General features: G+C 37.1%; 1 protein-coding gene across 14 annotated transcripts in view; it reads left to right on the top strand.

Moving 5' to 3' along the window:
• LOC117325430 (receptor-type tyrosine-protein phosphatase S-like) overlaps nucleotides 1–15,176 on the top strand; it is a 176,807-nt gene that overhangs the window by 120,165 nt on the left and 41,466 nt on the right. For all 14 annotated transcript variants that reach the window (XM_033881620.1, XM_033881621.1, XM_033881622.1 and 11 more), the window contains 2 exons: nucleotides 13,308–13,408; nucleotides 14,498–14,696. In XM_033881620.1, coding sequence (XP_033737511.1) covers nucleotides 13,308–13,408; nucleotides 14,498–14,696 — 300 coding nt within the window. The remainder of the gene's footprint in view (nucleotides 1–13,307; nucleotides 13,409–14,497; nucleotides 14,697–15,176) is intronic.

The following is a 15,176-nucleotide window of genomic DNA, read 5'->3' as shown; positions in this document are numbered from 1 at the left end:
TTAGAAAGATGGAGGTATTTTTCCAGCATCTGACAGAGCTGTTTAATTACCTTACAGCAGAAAAGTTTATTACACAAAATGACCTGGACGCATGAAAAAATGTTTGTTAGGAGGAACATTTTCGAGGAGAGATCTCACTCTATGCCTGGTATATACCTGTAATTTATACTGTAAGGATCCTTATTTTGGATTGATAGAATGTTGGTTTGATAATGTAGCTCCTGGGAAATCAAAGCCCTGTGATCTGACAGATTGTACGGTATAGATAAGGGAGGAACATGTTAGGTCCCAGAGGATGTTCACCCAGGCTTCTATAGTCTGTCTGGAAAGTTATTACACAGCCTGCAGGTACAGAAAAAACTCTACACATGCTTTAGTGCATTCAACAGTTCCAGAATGTGCAGCACAATTCAGCACACTAGTTATCTTTAACATACCATAGATTTATATTAAGTGGTATGTACGTAATTAAAAAAATAAATAGATTCAATAAAAATGCGTATCAACATCTGATTACTGGTACCACTAAAACACGTATGTTTTATTGATATATTAAACAATCATTAAAACATAGCTAATACCTTTCTTAGAACAGAGTCCTTTTTATACAGAAGACTTTGGATTCCTTTTGATGGTCAATAAAACATGATTTTTCCACACGGAACATAAATGATGGCTACTGTCTGTTCAAAGACAGAAATTTTACCTAATATTGTCATGTCTTTTCAAGAAAGTGTTACATTGAAACACGTACCAGTTTGTATTTTATCCAATTTTTCAACGACGAGGGATACATATTGGTTTAGGGACATTCTGACCATAACGGCCAGGCTTCTGCTTGATAATGTCTGTATATGCACTTGGTGAACTTCAATATGGAGCCTACTTCTTCAGGGTGGTTGAATCTTCTGCTGGCCTTCCTTATGAAGACTTTACTCGAGTTGATGAATAATTGAGAGAGTAGCATGGACATGTGGTATAGAGCCGTGGTGCCTATAGAGCCGTGGTGCCTAGAGTCGTGGTGCCTAGAGTCGGCTAAGAAGTGGAAGTCTCTTGAGGCTGTCCAATTTGATTCAGAAAAATATATATAGGCAGGGTAGTAGGTCCTAATCCTTGGCGATATTGTCTCCATGTTTTTTCCGGCTAATGAAAAAAGTGTATTTGTAGCTAGGTAGGAGACATGATAGCAATGACAGTCCCAGGTTGGCAGACATCAAACTGTAATGTTTAGTTCCATGCTTGGAACTCTTCATTTCGGAGGTAATTGGTAGGGTTAGTAATCAGTGTTTCAAGAGAACTTCATAGTAGAGTAATTGTAGAGAAAAATGAGACAGGTAAGCTGATTTGAAATGAAAGGTTTGTTGAGGAGGCACCTGAAGGGAATAAAGACTAGTGTTTCATGTGTTCATGTAGTAGATAAACCCCTTTCCCCCTCAATCTCCTTAGCTACAAAAGAACTATTTCTTTGGTGAGACACAAATACCATTTCATGGGAATGCAATCTTCTTTTGCTGTCATTAATTTTGTCATGTCAAAGCAGTACTGTCACAGTAAATAAAATTGCTTTCTACATGAAAGTTTTAATTACTTACCAGAACAATAATGATTTACACTGGAATGGCATATTATTGTGTAGAACTACGACAGGAAAGAGAAAATATTGATAGTAACTTAATATTACCAAGAGGAGTTGATAGAAACAAGCATTACACAGTAAAATCAACATTTCTAAAATATTGACCAATGAGAGAACCGTTCTGATATATCATTCAATGAAAGGACAGTTTTCAAAGTTTTCATAAAATATTTCCTAGTTAGAGAATTCTTACTTGAAATAATTATTAGTATGTGAGATGCCAGGTCTCAGACAAACAGTAGCCAATGAGATGGCAATTTGAACACAATTATTAGCCCAATGAGAGTAGAGCTCTCATAAAATTATCAGCCAATAAGAGGAGAGTTTTCACAATCTAACAGGGGTGCCATGTACCCTACAGTGAAAGTCCACAAAAGTCTAGACAGTAATGTGACCTTGGTAAGTTGGTAATGTAACCTAGGTAACCAGCCTGATGAGGCATGACTAGAGAACATCAGTGATGTATATTACAATAAGCACAGGCCTCTGAGGACAGATTAGACTTCAGGGAAGTCTGGGTCTATCTTCTTATGTAGCTGATTCAGTCCTGACCATCACTGATTATAGGTGTTAACCAATGTTACTGATGTCAATGGCCACTTGACCAAAGCTTCATCACGTACTTTAGCTATTTAACAGTTCAATACCATACTGAACGGTCAAATTGTCCAGTATTGGTTTGTCTATGGCTCCTAGGCCAATACAAGATTTCCTGCTCCTGTGAAGTTGTGGGTTGTGATAAATGGATTGCACTATCAATTTCAAATGCATTTGTTATTCAGGAATGCTGGTCAATATAGAATGTTTCACTAGCTGTAATTTATAAAGCCATCGTCTGATAATGTCAGATCAGTTCTAATAATACATAGAGACAGATTGATAGGAGAATATAACACTTAAAGGTCATGAGAGAATAATTACCTCCATGTCATGTGACCTCCCCTCTCCTCACACATTTCACCACAGGGATCAACTGTCCCCTCCAATCTACCACTGTCTTCACAGTCTGGTTCAGGATATTGACAGCATTAGACAAAATAAAGATTGGTCTTTATTGTAAACGATGTCCTGGTCTGGGGTTATCACTGAATGTTGGAGCTTATCACTGTAGGTCAGGGGTTATCAATGTAGGTCAGGGGTTATCACTGTAGGTCTGGGGTTATCACTGTAGGTCAGGGGTTATCACTGTAGGTCTGGGGTTATCACTGTAGGTCAGGGGTTACCACTGTAGGTCAGGGGTTATCACTGTAGTTATCACTGTAGGTCAGGGGTTACCACTGTAGGTCAGGGGTTACCACTGTAGGTCAGGGGTTATCACTGTAGTTATCACTGTAGGTCTGGAGTTATCACTGTAGGTCAGGGGTTATCACTGTAGGTCAGGGGTTATCACTAGGTCAGGGGTTATCACTAGGTCAGGGGTCATCACTGTAGGTCAGGGGTTATCACTGTAGTTATTACTGTAGGTCAGGGGTTATCACTGTAGGTCAGGGGTTATCACTGTAGGTCAGGGGTTATCACTAGGTCAGGTGTCATCACTGTTGGGAAGGGGTCATCACTGTTGGGTGGGGCTATCTCTGTTGGATGTACTTGGTTCACCGATGCCAATGGAAACCTGTCAGACCTGTCACTATCAATTAGTTTCAGTTTTATAAGCCTCTGAGAATTTAATAGAAGTTTTAAATCAAAAAGTATTATTGGTTTCTTTCATCTGGGGGAAAAAATCTTAACAAGCTTTCGAAAGAAATGCTAGATTTGTTTCTCAATATTAGCATTGATTATCTTTAGGAAAAGACTATCATAGCATACATAGTAAAGTTTAAGAGACGGACTAGTTTCCATGTAGAGCATGATTTAAAGTGTAGTTTAGCTGCCACAGGTTCAGCCTTACAGAAACATGTATCGTATAATACCAGTGGGACTAGTCCCTGTTTTAGAGAACGCCTCATTAATGGAACAGAAACACTTATCCATTATCTGTAACTGACTGAAGTGGTGGTGAGTATCCACTCATTGTCTCTGTGAACTATCTGTCACCTCTATTGGTTCCTGATTCAGGAATATATCCACTGATCTAGTTTCATCACCATTCCTTAACTTAAAATTCAAAGCATTATTGGATTAAAGGACAAAAACTTTAATCAAGGATTAATCCTGAAATTCTGGAGTTTTTTCTGTATTTTTTGGGGGGAATAATCATTCTGTTTTCAGTAACAAACCACAGTGAGTAATTATCCCTTCATTAAATGTATACATTCAGCATCTTAAGTTATTCCTGGATTATATTTGTTAGCTTATTATGGAGCTAATTCTGGATGACCTTTCTTCCTCTTAGTGTTCTATTTATACTATATGTATCTATATATTTTATACTTACCTAAATCTGGATTGAATCACATCGGACCAAGTAAAACTACGGTTTCCAAGACCCAATTCAAACTTTTCAGTGATGTGGATCCTGATTAATGGTTGTCTGATTGTAAGGCTTACCTTTCCACCTTCTCACCTTGGAAGGAATAGAATTAGGGTGTAATTTGGAGAGAAGTGATGTGTAGAACACGTCAAGTCCCTTGGGTATTTGTACCACTAACCTGTGTGCCCTTGGAAGATTAGAAACCTGTCTGTCCTACAAGACTGGGATTGAGAACGACTGATGTTCTGCTGGCCATCAAAACTGGTCACTTTAATGTAGGTTGATAAGAATAAGACGGATATACATTATTGAATTATACCTCATTCTTTGGTTGGGAAAGATGCTGATGTTAATTTTGCTTGTCTCTAGAACAAATGCCTACACAATCCTATAAAACCCCATACTCTCTCTATCATATACATTATTGTTTATGTTAAAGCACAGAAGCAGTATTTTAATTTTTCCAACACATTTAAAAACAAAATTGAGGCCTCATCCCTTTTTTGTTTTTTCTCTCTCTCTCTCTTTTCATTTTCATTGTAAATATTGAAAAAAAACTAAATTGACAAATATTTATGGAATGAAATCCCTTGTCTGTTACTGAGGCAAGATGGAAACTGAGATTGTAACGGCTGTGTGCAAGTATGATTGTATGATTGTATGGGACCTGTAAACTTTCACATCACCTACAAAAACAGATGGTATTTCATTGGTTTGTAACACTAAGCTTTCACACAGCAAACAGGTTTGAATTTTTTTTTTTCTGCATTTTTTTTTTGTCACTTGACTATCTTGTGTAAAATGTGCCAAACTATTAACTGTTTATGGATTAGAGGTGGGATGTTTTACTGCCTGTGCCCAAGGATGGATTTCTAAGTGCTGCCAACAACAGATGGCAATTACTTCTGCAAGCTCGGTTTACTTAGTATCAATTTAAAATTCTGTGAAAATTCCTGAGAAAATTATCAAACAGATTTGAAAGAGAATAAAATGTGATGGAATTCACAAATAGCATGTAATCCTCTGTAAAATCATTTTCAGTTCAGAAAACAGTATATGAATTTTATTATCACAGTTGCAAGGGATTATTTTCTTCTTTGAACGCAGATCTTGACTTTAGTAAACAAATGGATTGAACAAAACTGGAAATAATGGATTATACATCAATGTTCTGTCACAATCCCCTGTCTGTAGTTATTACAGATTTACTATTCAGGTAACTATCAGAAATAAAGGCCACCCCATTGTCATTCTTATAGCAAACACACCTGACATATTTTTACTCTCACCTATGTCATAAGGACTACATAAAAAAGAAGAAAGATTTGTTGTTCTGCAAAAAACAAATATCACTCTGCACTTCCTCTACTGTTCAGAGTAGCATGTGGATAGCCTCTTTGTTTTTCAGTGAGGTAGCCACCAGCTACTACAATAAGACCCAGCTACAATATTAACTTTACTACATGTCAACATTTGACCCTAATATATCCTCCCACCATTGTCTGGTATCCTATAAATGGTGGCCAGTATTGTGTTTTGTGCCCCGATATACATTCAGAGTTATGTCCCATTTTTCCTTTGTATTTGTTTGGAGGGGATAAAGACTATGGGTTTCTTTCTATACTCTATTTCTAAATATGATCTTGCTATTTTTAATTGGTTTGTTGTTGTACAAGTGTCTGTACTCAAGTGCAAGTTTAAATATTTCATTTTCAGTGCCAAATACCTGACATCAAAGAGCATAAAATACAAGGGCTGCTTTTAGACTTAGGTTGATGTACCAAGGGTTCCATATGTATCTCCTTATGAAAGATGAAGTTGTTTCTTTCAATATTGAAGTAAACTTTCTTGTGCAGTTGATATTCAAGTAATATTAAGTGTGGCATATCTTGTCTTTGGGAGTGCCAGTTGGACCTCTGGGATCATGCTTAGTAAATTATTGAAGCTGGTGATGGTGAAAAGCTAATTGCTTGAGAAAGGAATCATTAGCTGTTTCACCTCATATTATCTCCCTTTGGAAGAAAACTGTCATTCCTTCTTGCTTTTGAATGAAGGAGTTGTTTCCCTTGGGAAATCACAAAGCACTTTTCTGTCCTCTGATGAATTATAGAAAGACTGGTCAAAATAACAGCTTAAAAGTTGTGGTTGGTTTGCTCAAATAGAAATGGTTAATATCTGTATGACAGAAACAATGACAGAGAACAAAGGATTAGAGGGGGAGGTGATTGGAATAGTATTTAACGTGGGAGGTGATTGGAATAGAATCAATCTGAGAATCAAATTTCTACAGTATAAACCAGGAGTGAACATTGAATGTGGAGGTAGATACAGCAGGCATCGTGATCCACCGATAAAAATATATACACACAGGTTCACTTCCTGTATGACTCATTGTCAATCGATATCGTACATCAGGTTTGAAAATACCCCTTCCCTGCAAACAGAAATTGCTGGCTAATATAATTTGAATTGATCTGCATGCTGTGACTAGGATACTGGCTTGTTCTGTGTGGAAAGAAGCTGTCGGCCTTACTGGTGTGATTTCACTCGCCATCATATGCAATGGAAAAATTGCTGCATTGAACAAGCAAGACTAAATCCTAGACAGACTGTTTGAAAGGTGATGATGTATTGTCTCTGGTTCAGTTCCTCTGTAGCTGTAGGATAGAATATCACACCTACAAGTTTCCTGCTAAATACAGCATGACCTAGTTGTTGACAAGGAAGCCATATATCCTGACTGTGACCTATATAGTCCATTGTATCCCTACCTTACATATGTCTTCAGAAAAGTCAGTAATTTCAATTAACTTAATCAGTTAAGGACTGATAATTGATTCTTTGAACAAATTACAAAAAGCATTCAAACTGTAATTTGAAAATTATCTTTCACATCAGTTTTAATTATGTAGGAGTTCTTTCCAAACTTATTAATTAGGTTGTTGTTTCCTAAAATCAAATTGTTTGTTTAACTCCAAGAATACTGCTGTACAAAAAAGGATAATCAAATTGAAAAATACAGAGATCTTTAATAGGCAGGGAAAGACAACTCTATTATAAAGGGAGACAATTTAGTCTTAACTGTTGCAATAATTGAGATTTTCATTCCATTTTCAACTTGACACCTCGTTTCCTTCAGTGTGTTCTCACTGTATAAACAGTAGCACTGATATACTCTTCAGCTTGTCTGTATCAGTGTGTAGATGTAGGATTTGTCATATGGAACAGACATTCATCTAACCCACTATCTGTGAGAGGATATAGGGAGGGCCTCCAACAGTTCAGACCAGCCAGGTAGGGGGTCCAATATAAAATGTTCATCTTTATTTCCTCAGAAATCTGTTTCACTGGGGAATTTTCTGACAGGTGCGATAAGGTACAAGACTGACACCCAATGTTGGTGGTATTAGTCCTACCACCACTTCTACAAAGAGCTTCCCCTCAGTGGCAGTAGAAGGGTGTTGTGGATCACTTCTATTGAAAATGACCGACTTGTATACAAATTCCAAAGATATCTAAGATATGATAATTCCACAATCCTGGCATTGTTTATATTCTAATTACAGTAATGGGAAAAACTTATTTCAAATCTTGGAGTAAATTTATTTCCTAAATCTGCTGACCACCCTTATAAATTTTGTTGTTGTTACAAGTGTAATTACTCAATAGCTGGACATTATTAGACATTACAAATACATTGTAATTGTCATGTTTCTAATACATTGTAATGGCCCAATTAACATGTTTCTTATACATTTTAATGGCCCAATTAACGTGTTTCAAATACACTGTAATAGCCCAATTAATTTGTTTCTACCAACAGATTTCTTTTAATTTCAATTACGATCACCACATTTGTCATGTGATAAATTTGCTTTATGAATCTTACAATCTGTAACCAGCTTTACATGAAAGAATATATTTTTGGTGTGTCACTTGGGGCTCCTTACCAACTCATTCTGCAGTATATTTGAAATATATTTGTATATAAGTGTTAGATTAAGTAATGTTTTCAGTTTACATTGTGTATATATGTTTTTGTAGTCAGATATCATACAATGGATTTACCAGAACTAACAACACCTTACATCTATCAGTGTTACATATGAAATAGTCATCTCTCAGCTGGTGTATTACAATGTAAAACATACATATAACAAACACAGTGGAAAATCATCAAACTTGTAGATATTCTGCCGTTTTCCCCACCCAGAATTCCACCTGTCACTTCGACCCAGTATTGGTGTCAACATGTGCTGATCTGTGGAGCAGGCATGTAGTCTGTGCATGCTTCAGAGGTTTCATTGGCCATGGAAACATTCAGGTTCCTGGTAAAGTAATAAAGTTTGGTTGCCTTCACAAAAAGGAGGGCTACTGAATGGTTCTGTGCCAAGTTTAGGGCCTGATTAACAGTGATGTAATACATCTAACCACTTGATGCTCCCTCCAAAAGGACATTTATCCTCCATGTTTTTACCTCACTCATCAAATTTTATTCCAATTAAACTTTTAAGTGAATTTTGAAATGACAAAAGAAAAGTTGACAAATTAACCGGGTGCCCCTATTTCACTTTCATTGTGTACTTTAAAGTATTGGGGGAAGGAATTCAGAGCAGGGAGGCACAACATTCCTGATGCCATTTTCAATGAATACTCTTAGGGAAACTGATATCTGAAAACAGACTACAAATTGAAAACTAGAAAACATGTAATTGCTGTCATGGGGTTTGTACTATGTAGGGTATTGATGGATAGAAGCAGGTTTAATCACCATGGTTACAAGACACTGCTAATCATGTAGGTCTGGCGGGACTCTACATAGCTATTCCAGATGTTGCACTTGTGGTTTTTGAAAAATAAATAAACATTGCTCTTTGCACATATTTTGAAATTTGTCATAATAAAACATTGTTAAGTCAAAGGCTTTGTGACAATAAAAGACCATAAGAAATAGTCTGTAAAATATATAGCCGATAAGGGGAATCATTAGTATTGTAATGAAATAAGACCAATTTCTCTAATTCAAGGTGATTACAATAATTAAATTTCATTATTGGTTTACACAAAGGGTATAGTGTTTTGTTCTCTGGTGTATGACTTTAGGCTTAAAGATAATTCAGGACAAAAGTAGTACAGCATTCTAATGACACAATGTATCTATAACATTAAAACATTAAAACAACTATAGAGACATGGTTAACATGGACGTCCTCACAACTATAGACATAGTTAACATGGACGTCCTCACAACCATAGACATAGTTAACATGGATGTCCTCACAACTATAGAGACAAGTTAACATGGACGTCCTCACAACCATAGACATGGTCAACATGGACGTCCTCACAACTGGCCGTTCCTATTGATATTACCACAAGAAATGTACACACTCATCAGTTATGTGTTGTCTCCCATTCATTATCTCTGGGTGTTAGAGAGAAGAAATGGTCAGGCGTAGTACGAGTCTGTCAGAAAGACTCATGTTCTAGTCTGTTAGTCTTGGCAGAAGCATCAGTCTTGTACCAGCCAATGACCTCTTGTGACCTCATAACAAGTTAGAATCCTGTAATTAAGTTTTATCTCAAACCTCACTGACTTGAACATTACCAAAGACTGGTTTGCTTTCTCATGTTTTAAAAAATCCTTCGTTCAATCTAGTAATGACATAAACATTATCAGTGTTAATAAAATTCGTCCTTGTCACTGGAACAAGCTGTAAATCATCTGATTAAAAAAATAAACTTGGGAAATATTCAAGCTTATACAAAAAATATTTGTTGGTGAAGTTTAGGCACAAGACAAACTCACAGCCTCATTTAAGTCATTACACTGATAACAGTGCCAGTGTAGAAGATTTTTTGACTGGAAGAATGTCTTGTTTTCCCTGGCTTGGATCTACATGGAACATATCTAACGTGTAACGTGGGGTAGATGTGGCAGGCAGCTGAAGGATTGAGTCTGTGTGCTGTAGAAAGAATGACTAATGGCTGATATCAGGGCTTTTTTTCTGACTGGAGAAACTTTATACCCAGCTATCTTATGTTTCCAACATGTCGACAGATTTCCTTGTAAAATTCCAGGCAGGGGAAAGTTGAATTATAACTTTCAAAGACGTTCTGAAAACGAAAAAATATGTTTTTCATAATAGATTGGATAAATTTCATTTGTTGTTTTGGAAATTTGTTGTTTTGGAAACTTCTTTGATATCTGTGTTTATTTGTTGGATGGGGGGGGGGGGGGGGGGGATCTGCTGGCACATTGGTAGAAGCACTTGCCTTTATGCCTTGGCAATACCAGTTTTAACTGTTAAGACTTACAAATCATCCATTGAAAATGTGGAAAGTATTGATGATCAGCTTTCAGACAAACAGAAATATTACTAAAATAATTTCCTGTTTTATTATATTCTAGGTGTAAAGTGAAAGAAAATGAGGTGTATATATAATTTTATTAGATAAGAGTGGTCTCCCCTTAGTTTGGAGTGGTCTCCCTTGCCTCAGTAATCATATACCCTAGTCTTAGTGTACCAGTGTACAGGGTTAGATAGGAATAACTGACTGCTTTGAACTGTATTAATAATTCATGCAGCAGCAATATTTGCCAAAGTCAGCGATTCTTTCAGGTACAGGTGTTAAGAGAATTGAAAGGCTCCATTCCCATTAACTATACCAATTTCATTGAGGCTACTTTTATGAGCCCTACACAAAGCCTACAGAATGAATTGGATTTCCAGCTTTTCAAAGGTTGTCTATCGGTCTAGTCCACCATTTCATATTTATGTTAGAAAACTTTCCCAGTCTTAGTGTGAAAGTGTTTATTATTTTACCATGATTGTCTCCCTTTATCTAGGGCTTACACTAACACTGGTGGGGATTATGTTCCCCATTCCTTCCTTGTACCTTGTTTATGCTAGCGACCCATTTCATTGGCTACTGGTATGTTGTTGTCTCCTTGCAACTGAAACAAGAGATCAAGAAACTTATTAGGGTTTCTAAAATAAGGTGAGAAATTCTTTGGTGGTTACCAATGTTTGAGAGCTGGCAGTCGGATTTTCACCGCTGTTATATCAAAGTTTTTCCTTGATGTATGTTCAAAAAAGATAAATTCATTTATCTTTACGACTTTCTATAAAACCTATAAAAAATGTTTAACCCATTATAAAATAGAAGAATGTTAAACCACCTACTGTTTTGTTTACATGATTCTAGTTTCATGTAGGGTGAGTTATATCAGCTTCTGCTGGCTAGAGATTCTGGTCACATTTCTAAGATCCTAAAGCTATCTGGAGCAACAGGGGCTGTTTTAAGGACTCCGATATCTCAAAGTGAATCAGACTATAAACAGAAAAAACAGAGGAGTATGGGTTTTGAGGTTTGAGGAATCACAGTTTAATTTTAATATTCCTCCAAATGTAAAGTGGAATATTTCTGATAACACCTGAAAATTCTTTATAGTGAAAAGTCAGAAATTTACAAAATTGAAGAGAAGAGTAAAGTACAAAAAGATAATTTCCAAAAATTACTTACATAGATCAAACTGGGGCCCTGGCAATTCTACCACCATCCATAAGATAAGGTAAAGTGAGGAATCAAAATTATAATATAAAAATATTTTTGAACAAATGAATCAACTTACATCCACTTGTATTGACTCATCTTGTTGGGGGATGAAATTGTATACCAGTCTTAATGTGGTAAGAAATGCTATTGAGTACCCAGGAAAAAACCTACATGGTTGGGTAGGTGAACTCTATACACATTAGATTGGGGACTCGAACCAAGATCACCTTGGCGAATGGCAGGTGCATTATTCATAGTGCTCCAAGACCACCCAGGGCTGACATCAATATTTGTAAATAAATGGAATTTTTGTTTTCATTATTTGTGATGAAGTGTGTTTGTGAGTCCTTATCAGAAGAACTACTGGTATCGTCCTAATTGACAGGTACAATATATCGAGATATATATCAGCCCTATTTATCAGTGTCAGTGTTTCCTACTGAACAATGACCTGTGTCTCCCTGCTGTTTGTGGATAGTTTGAACTCTTTCTAGCATCATATGCCAAACCTTTAATTGTTTCTACAGATTTCCAATGTCCCTTTTGATCTGGAAATGATAAGACTCCTATAGATAACGATGCTTATGTACTAAACAATACAATGCAACGTGTACACATAAATAGACCTTTTAACCGAGTCATCATGCCAGTATTTGTTGAATGTTTTAATTTTTTTCACACTATGATAGTGGTGTTTATTTCTCATATCTCTGGTGATATGACAAGATTTTGTCATGATAGTAACAAAGCAAGAAACACTTTGATTGTTCGACTTTGATAATGCTGACAAGTATGAACTACCCAGGTCAGGTGTCAAGCATCCCAGCATTCACAAACCAAATGTTACGTTAGCTATTCAAATACGGCACCATGTAATAGTGTTCGCCGACTTGCAACTAACATCAGCATAACATGCGGTCATTGGAGAGTGACTTACTGTCATGACTATTTAACAGAAAACCAGAATGCTTCCATAGGAAAGGTAGAGAGAAGATTTCTTTGCTTCCATAGGGAAGGTAGAGCGAGGATTTCTTTGCTTCCATAGGGAAGGTAGAGAGAGGATTTCTTTGCTTCCATAGGGAAGGTAGAGCGAGGATTTCTTTGCTTCCATAGGGAAGGTAGAGAGAGAATTTCTTTGCTTCCATAGGAAAGGTAGAGAGAGGATTTCTTTGCTTCCATAGGGAAGGTAGAGAGAGGATTTCTTTGCTTCCATAGGGAAGGTAGAGAGAGGATTTCTTTGCTTCCATAGGGAAGGTAGAGAGAAGATTTCTTTGCTTCCATATAAAGGTAGAGAAAGGATTTCTTTGCTTCCATAGGAAAGGTAGAGAGAAGATTTCTTTGCTTCCATAGGGAAGGTAGAGAGAAGATTTCTTTGCTTCCATAGGGAAGGTAGAGAGAGGATTTCTTTGCTTCCATAGGAAGGTAGAGAGAGGATTTCTTTGCTTCCATAGGAAAGGTAGAGAGAAGATTTCTTTGCTTCCATAGGAAAGGTAGAGAGAAGATTTCTTTGCTTCCATAGGAAAGGTAGAGAGAAGATTTCTTTGCTTCCATAGGAAAGGTAGAGAGAAGATTTCTTTGCTTCCATAGGAAAGGTAGAGAGAGGATTTCTTTGCTTCCATAGGGAAGGTAGAGAGAGGATTTCTGAACTTCATCGTTTTGTTTGTTCATGTTTTGACCATGTCCTCTCTTTGTATGTTACAGCACCTGGGACGCCGCCTCGCAATGTTCATGGCCGACCGATCAGTACCACCACCATCATCGTCGAGTGGCTGCCACCAGAAAAACCCAATGGGATTATCAAGGTTTTTTTTATACATACAATCACAGCATTTGTTATATTTGATCATGAAACAGCATCACCAATGATACCTGGGAAATATGTTTATGACTTTGTATGACTATTTATTGACCTACCTGTCTCCTTTTGTGTGACCTATTTATTGACCTACCTGTCAGTTTTGGTGTGACCTATTTATTGACCTACCTGTCAGTTTTGGTGTGACATGTTTATGACTGTCTGTGTGACCTATTTATTGACCTACTTGTCTGTTTTTGTGCGTTCTATTTATTACCTTATTTTTCTGTTTTTGTTTGACCTATTTTGTCTGTTTTTGTATGACCTATTTATTGACCTACCTGTCTGTTTTTGTATGACCTATTTATTGACCTACCTGTCTGTTTTTGTGTGACCTATTTATTGACCTACCTGTCTGTTTTTGTGCGTCCTATTTATTACCTTATTTTTCTGTTTTTGTTTGACCTATTTTGTCTGTTTTTGTATGACCTGTTTATTGACCTACCTGTCTGTTTTTGTGTGACTTATTTATTGACCTACCTGTCTGTTTTGGTCTGACATGTTATGACTGTCTGGGTGACCTATATAAGACTTTCCTCCATTGATGACTTGTATTACCTGCTTCCTCTGACCTTTTGCTTGTGACCCATTTCCTTTGACCTTTTCTTGTGTGACCTAATTCTCCAGTGAGGTGTGACTGGAGGGCTTGTGACTGACAGAGCTTAGCCTTACTAAATATAATGAATTTGCCCCTTATGTGACACATGCCTTGTTAGATATAAGAACCTGATTGTGTGCTAGATATCAGCTGACAGTCTGGACGTGAAAGTAGCCAACTCTGAAACAGATCCTCTCTGAAAACCATGCTTTTGATGTGAAATTAAGAGTAATATCATTTAAGTATAATGCATGCACACTGTTTATAATTACAGGTTGTTTGCTTCAGTTTATACATTTTCGTCGAAATGTGACCCACATACCATTGAAATGTGACATCGTGCTAGTATCTCTCACTACTTTAGATATTGTATTATCATTTAGATATTGACATAAAAACCTTAATATGACATATTTTGTTCCTCTCCAACCTGTACAGGGCTATAAGATATTCTATACACTTGATCCCGATCTGCCAATCATCCTGTGGAAACGCCATGATGTCAACTCTAATGACCGTGCAGCTACAATCGAGAATCTGATGCCCAACGTTACCTACCACATGTGTATCCTGGCCTACTCCAGCAAAGGAGAGGGACCTGTATCAAATCTCATTCAGGTCATGACACGTCAAGGAGGTATGCGCCCCCACCCCGCCACTTTGAACGCCCACCGCCACCCTCTAGTGCTATGCTCCATGGGGTACAGAATGCTAAGTACCCTCATTAGATCTAAAGTTGTTTTTTTTCCCTGTCGTCTGAAGAATGACGGACCATGTGACAAACATGGATTGGTTAATGATGTGAATGGATGGTCTTGACATAGCACACCTCCGTTTGTATTCAAACTCAGACTCCGCATCTTTTGCTCGAGGTTTTGATAACAAACTGCATGAAAGTCTGAGTGCATGCCTGTATAAGGACTTTGTTAGTATGAACTGGATGATACCCTGTCTTCACTCACTAACGAGCAGACTACACTCTGTGTCTCTCGCAAAGTATTTATATCCAGCCGCATGACAGTTATTTCTCTGTATTGTTTGTTACCGGATATACTATGTTGCTGAACGATATCTGTCGACCTAGAGATTTTGGGGCATGCGGTTTTCGAACGGGCAG

Source organism: Pecten maximus, chromosome 4 (genome assembly GCF_902652985.1).
Source record: "Pecten maximus chromosome 4, xPecMax1.1, whole genome shotgun sequence".
Classification (NCBI taxonomy): domain Eukaryota; kingdom Metazoa; phylum Mollusca; class Bivalvia; order Pectinida; family Pectinidae; genus Pecten; species Pecten maximus.
Note: the sequence above shows the minus strand (reverse complement) of the source record. Positions and strands in the feature narration are given on the sequence as shown.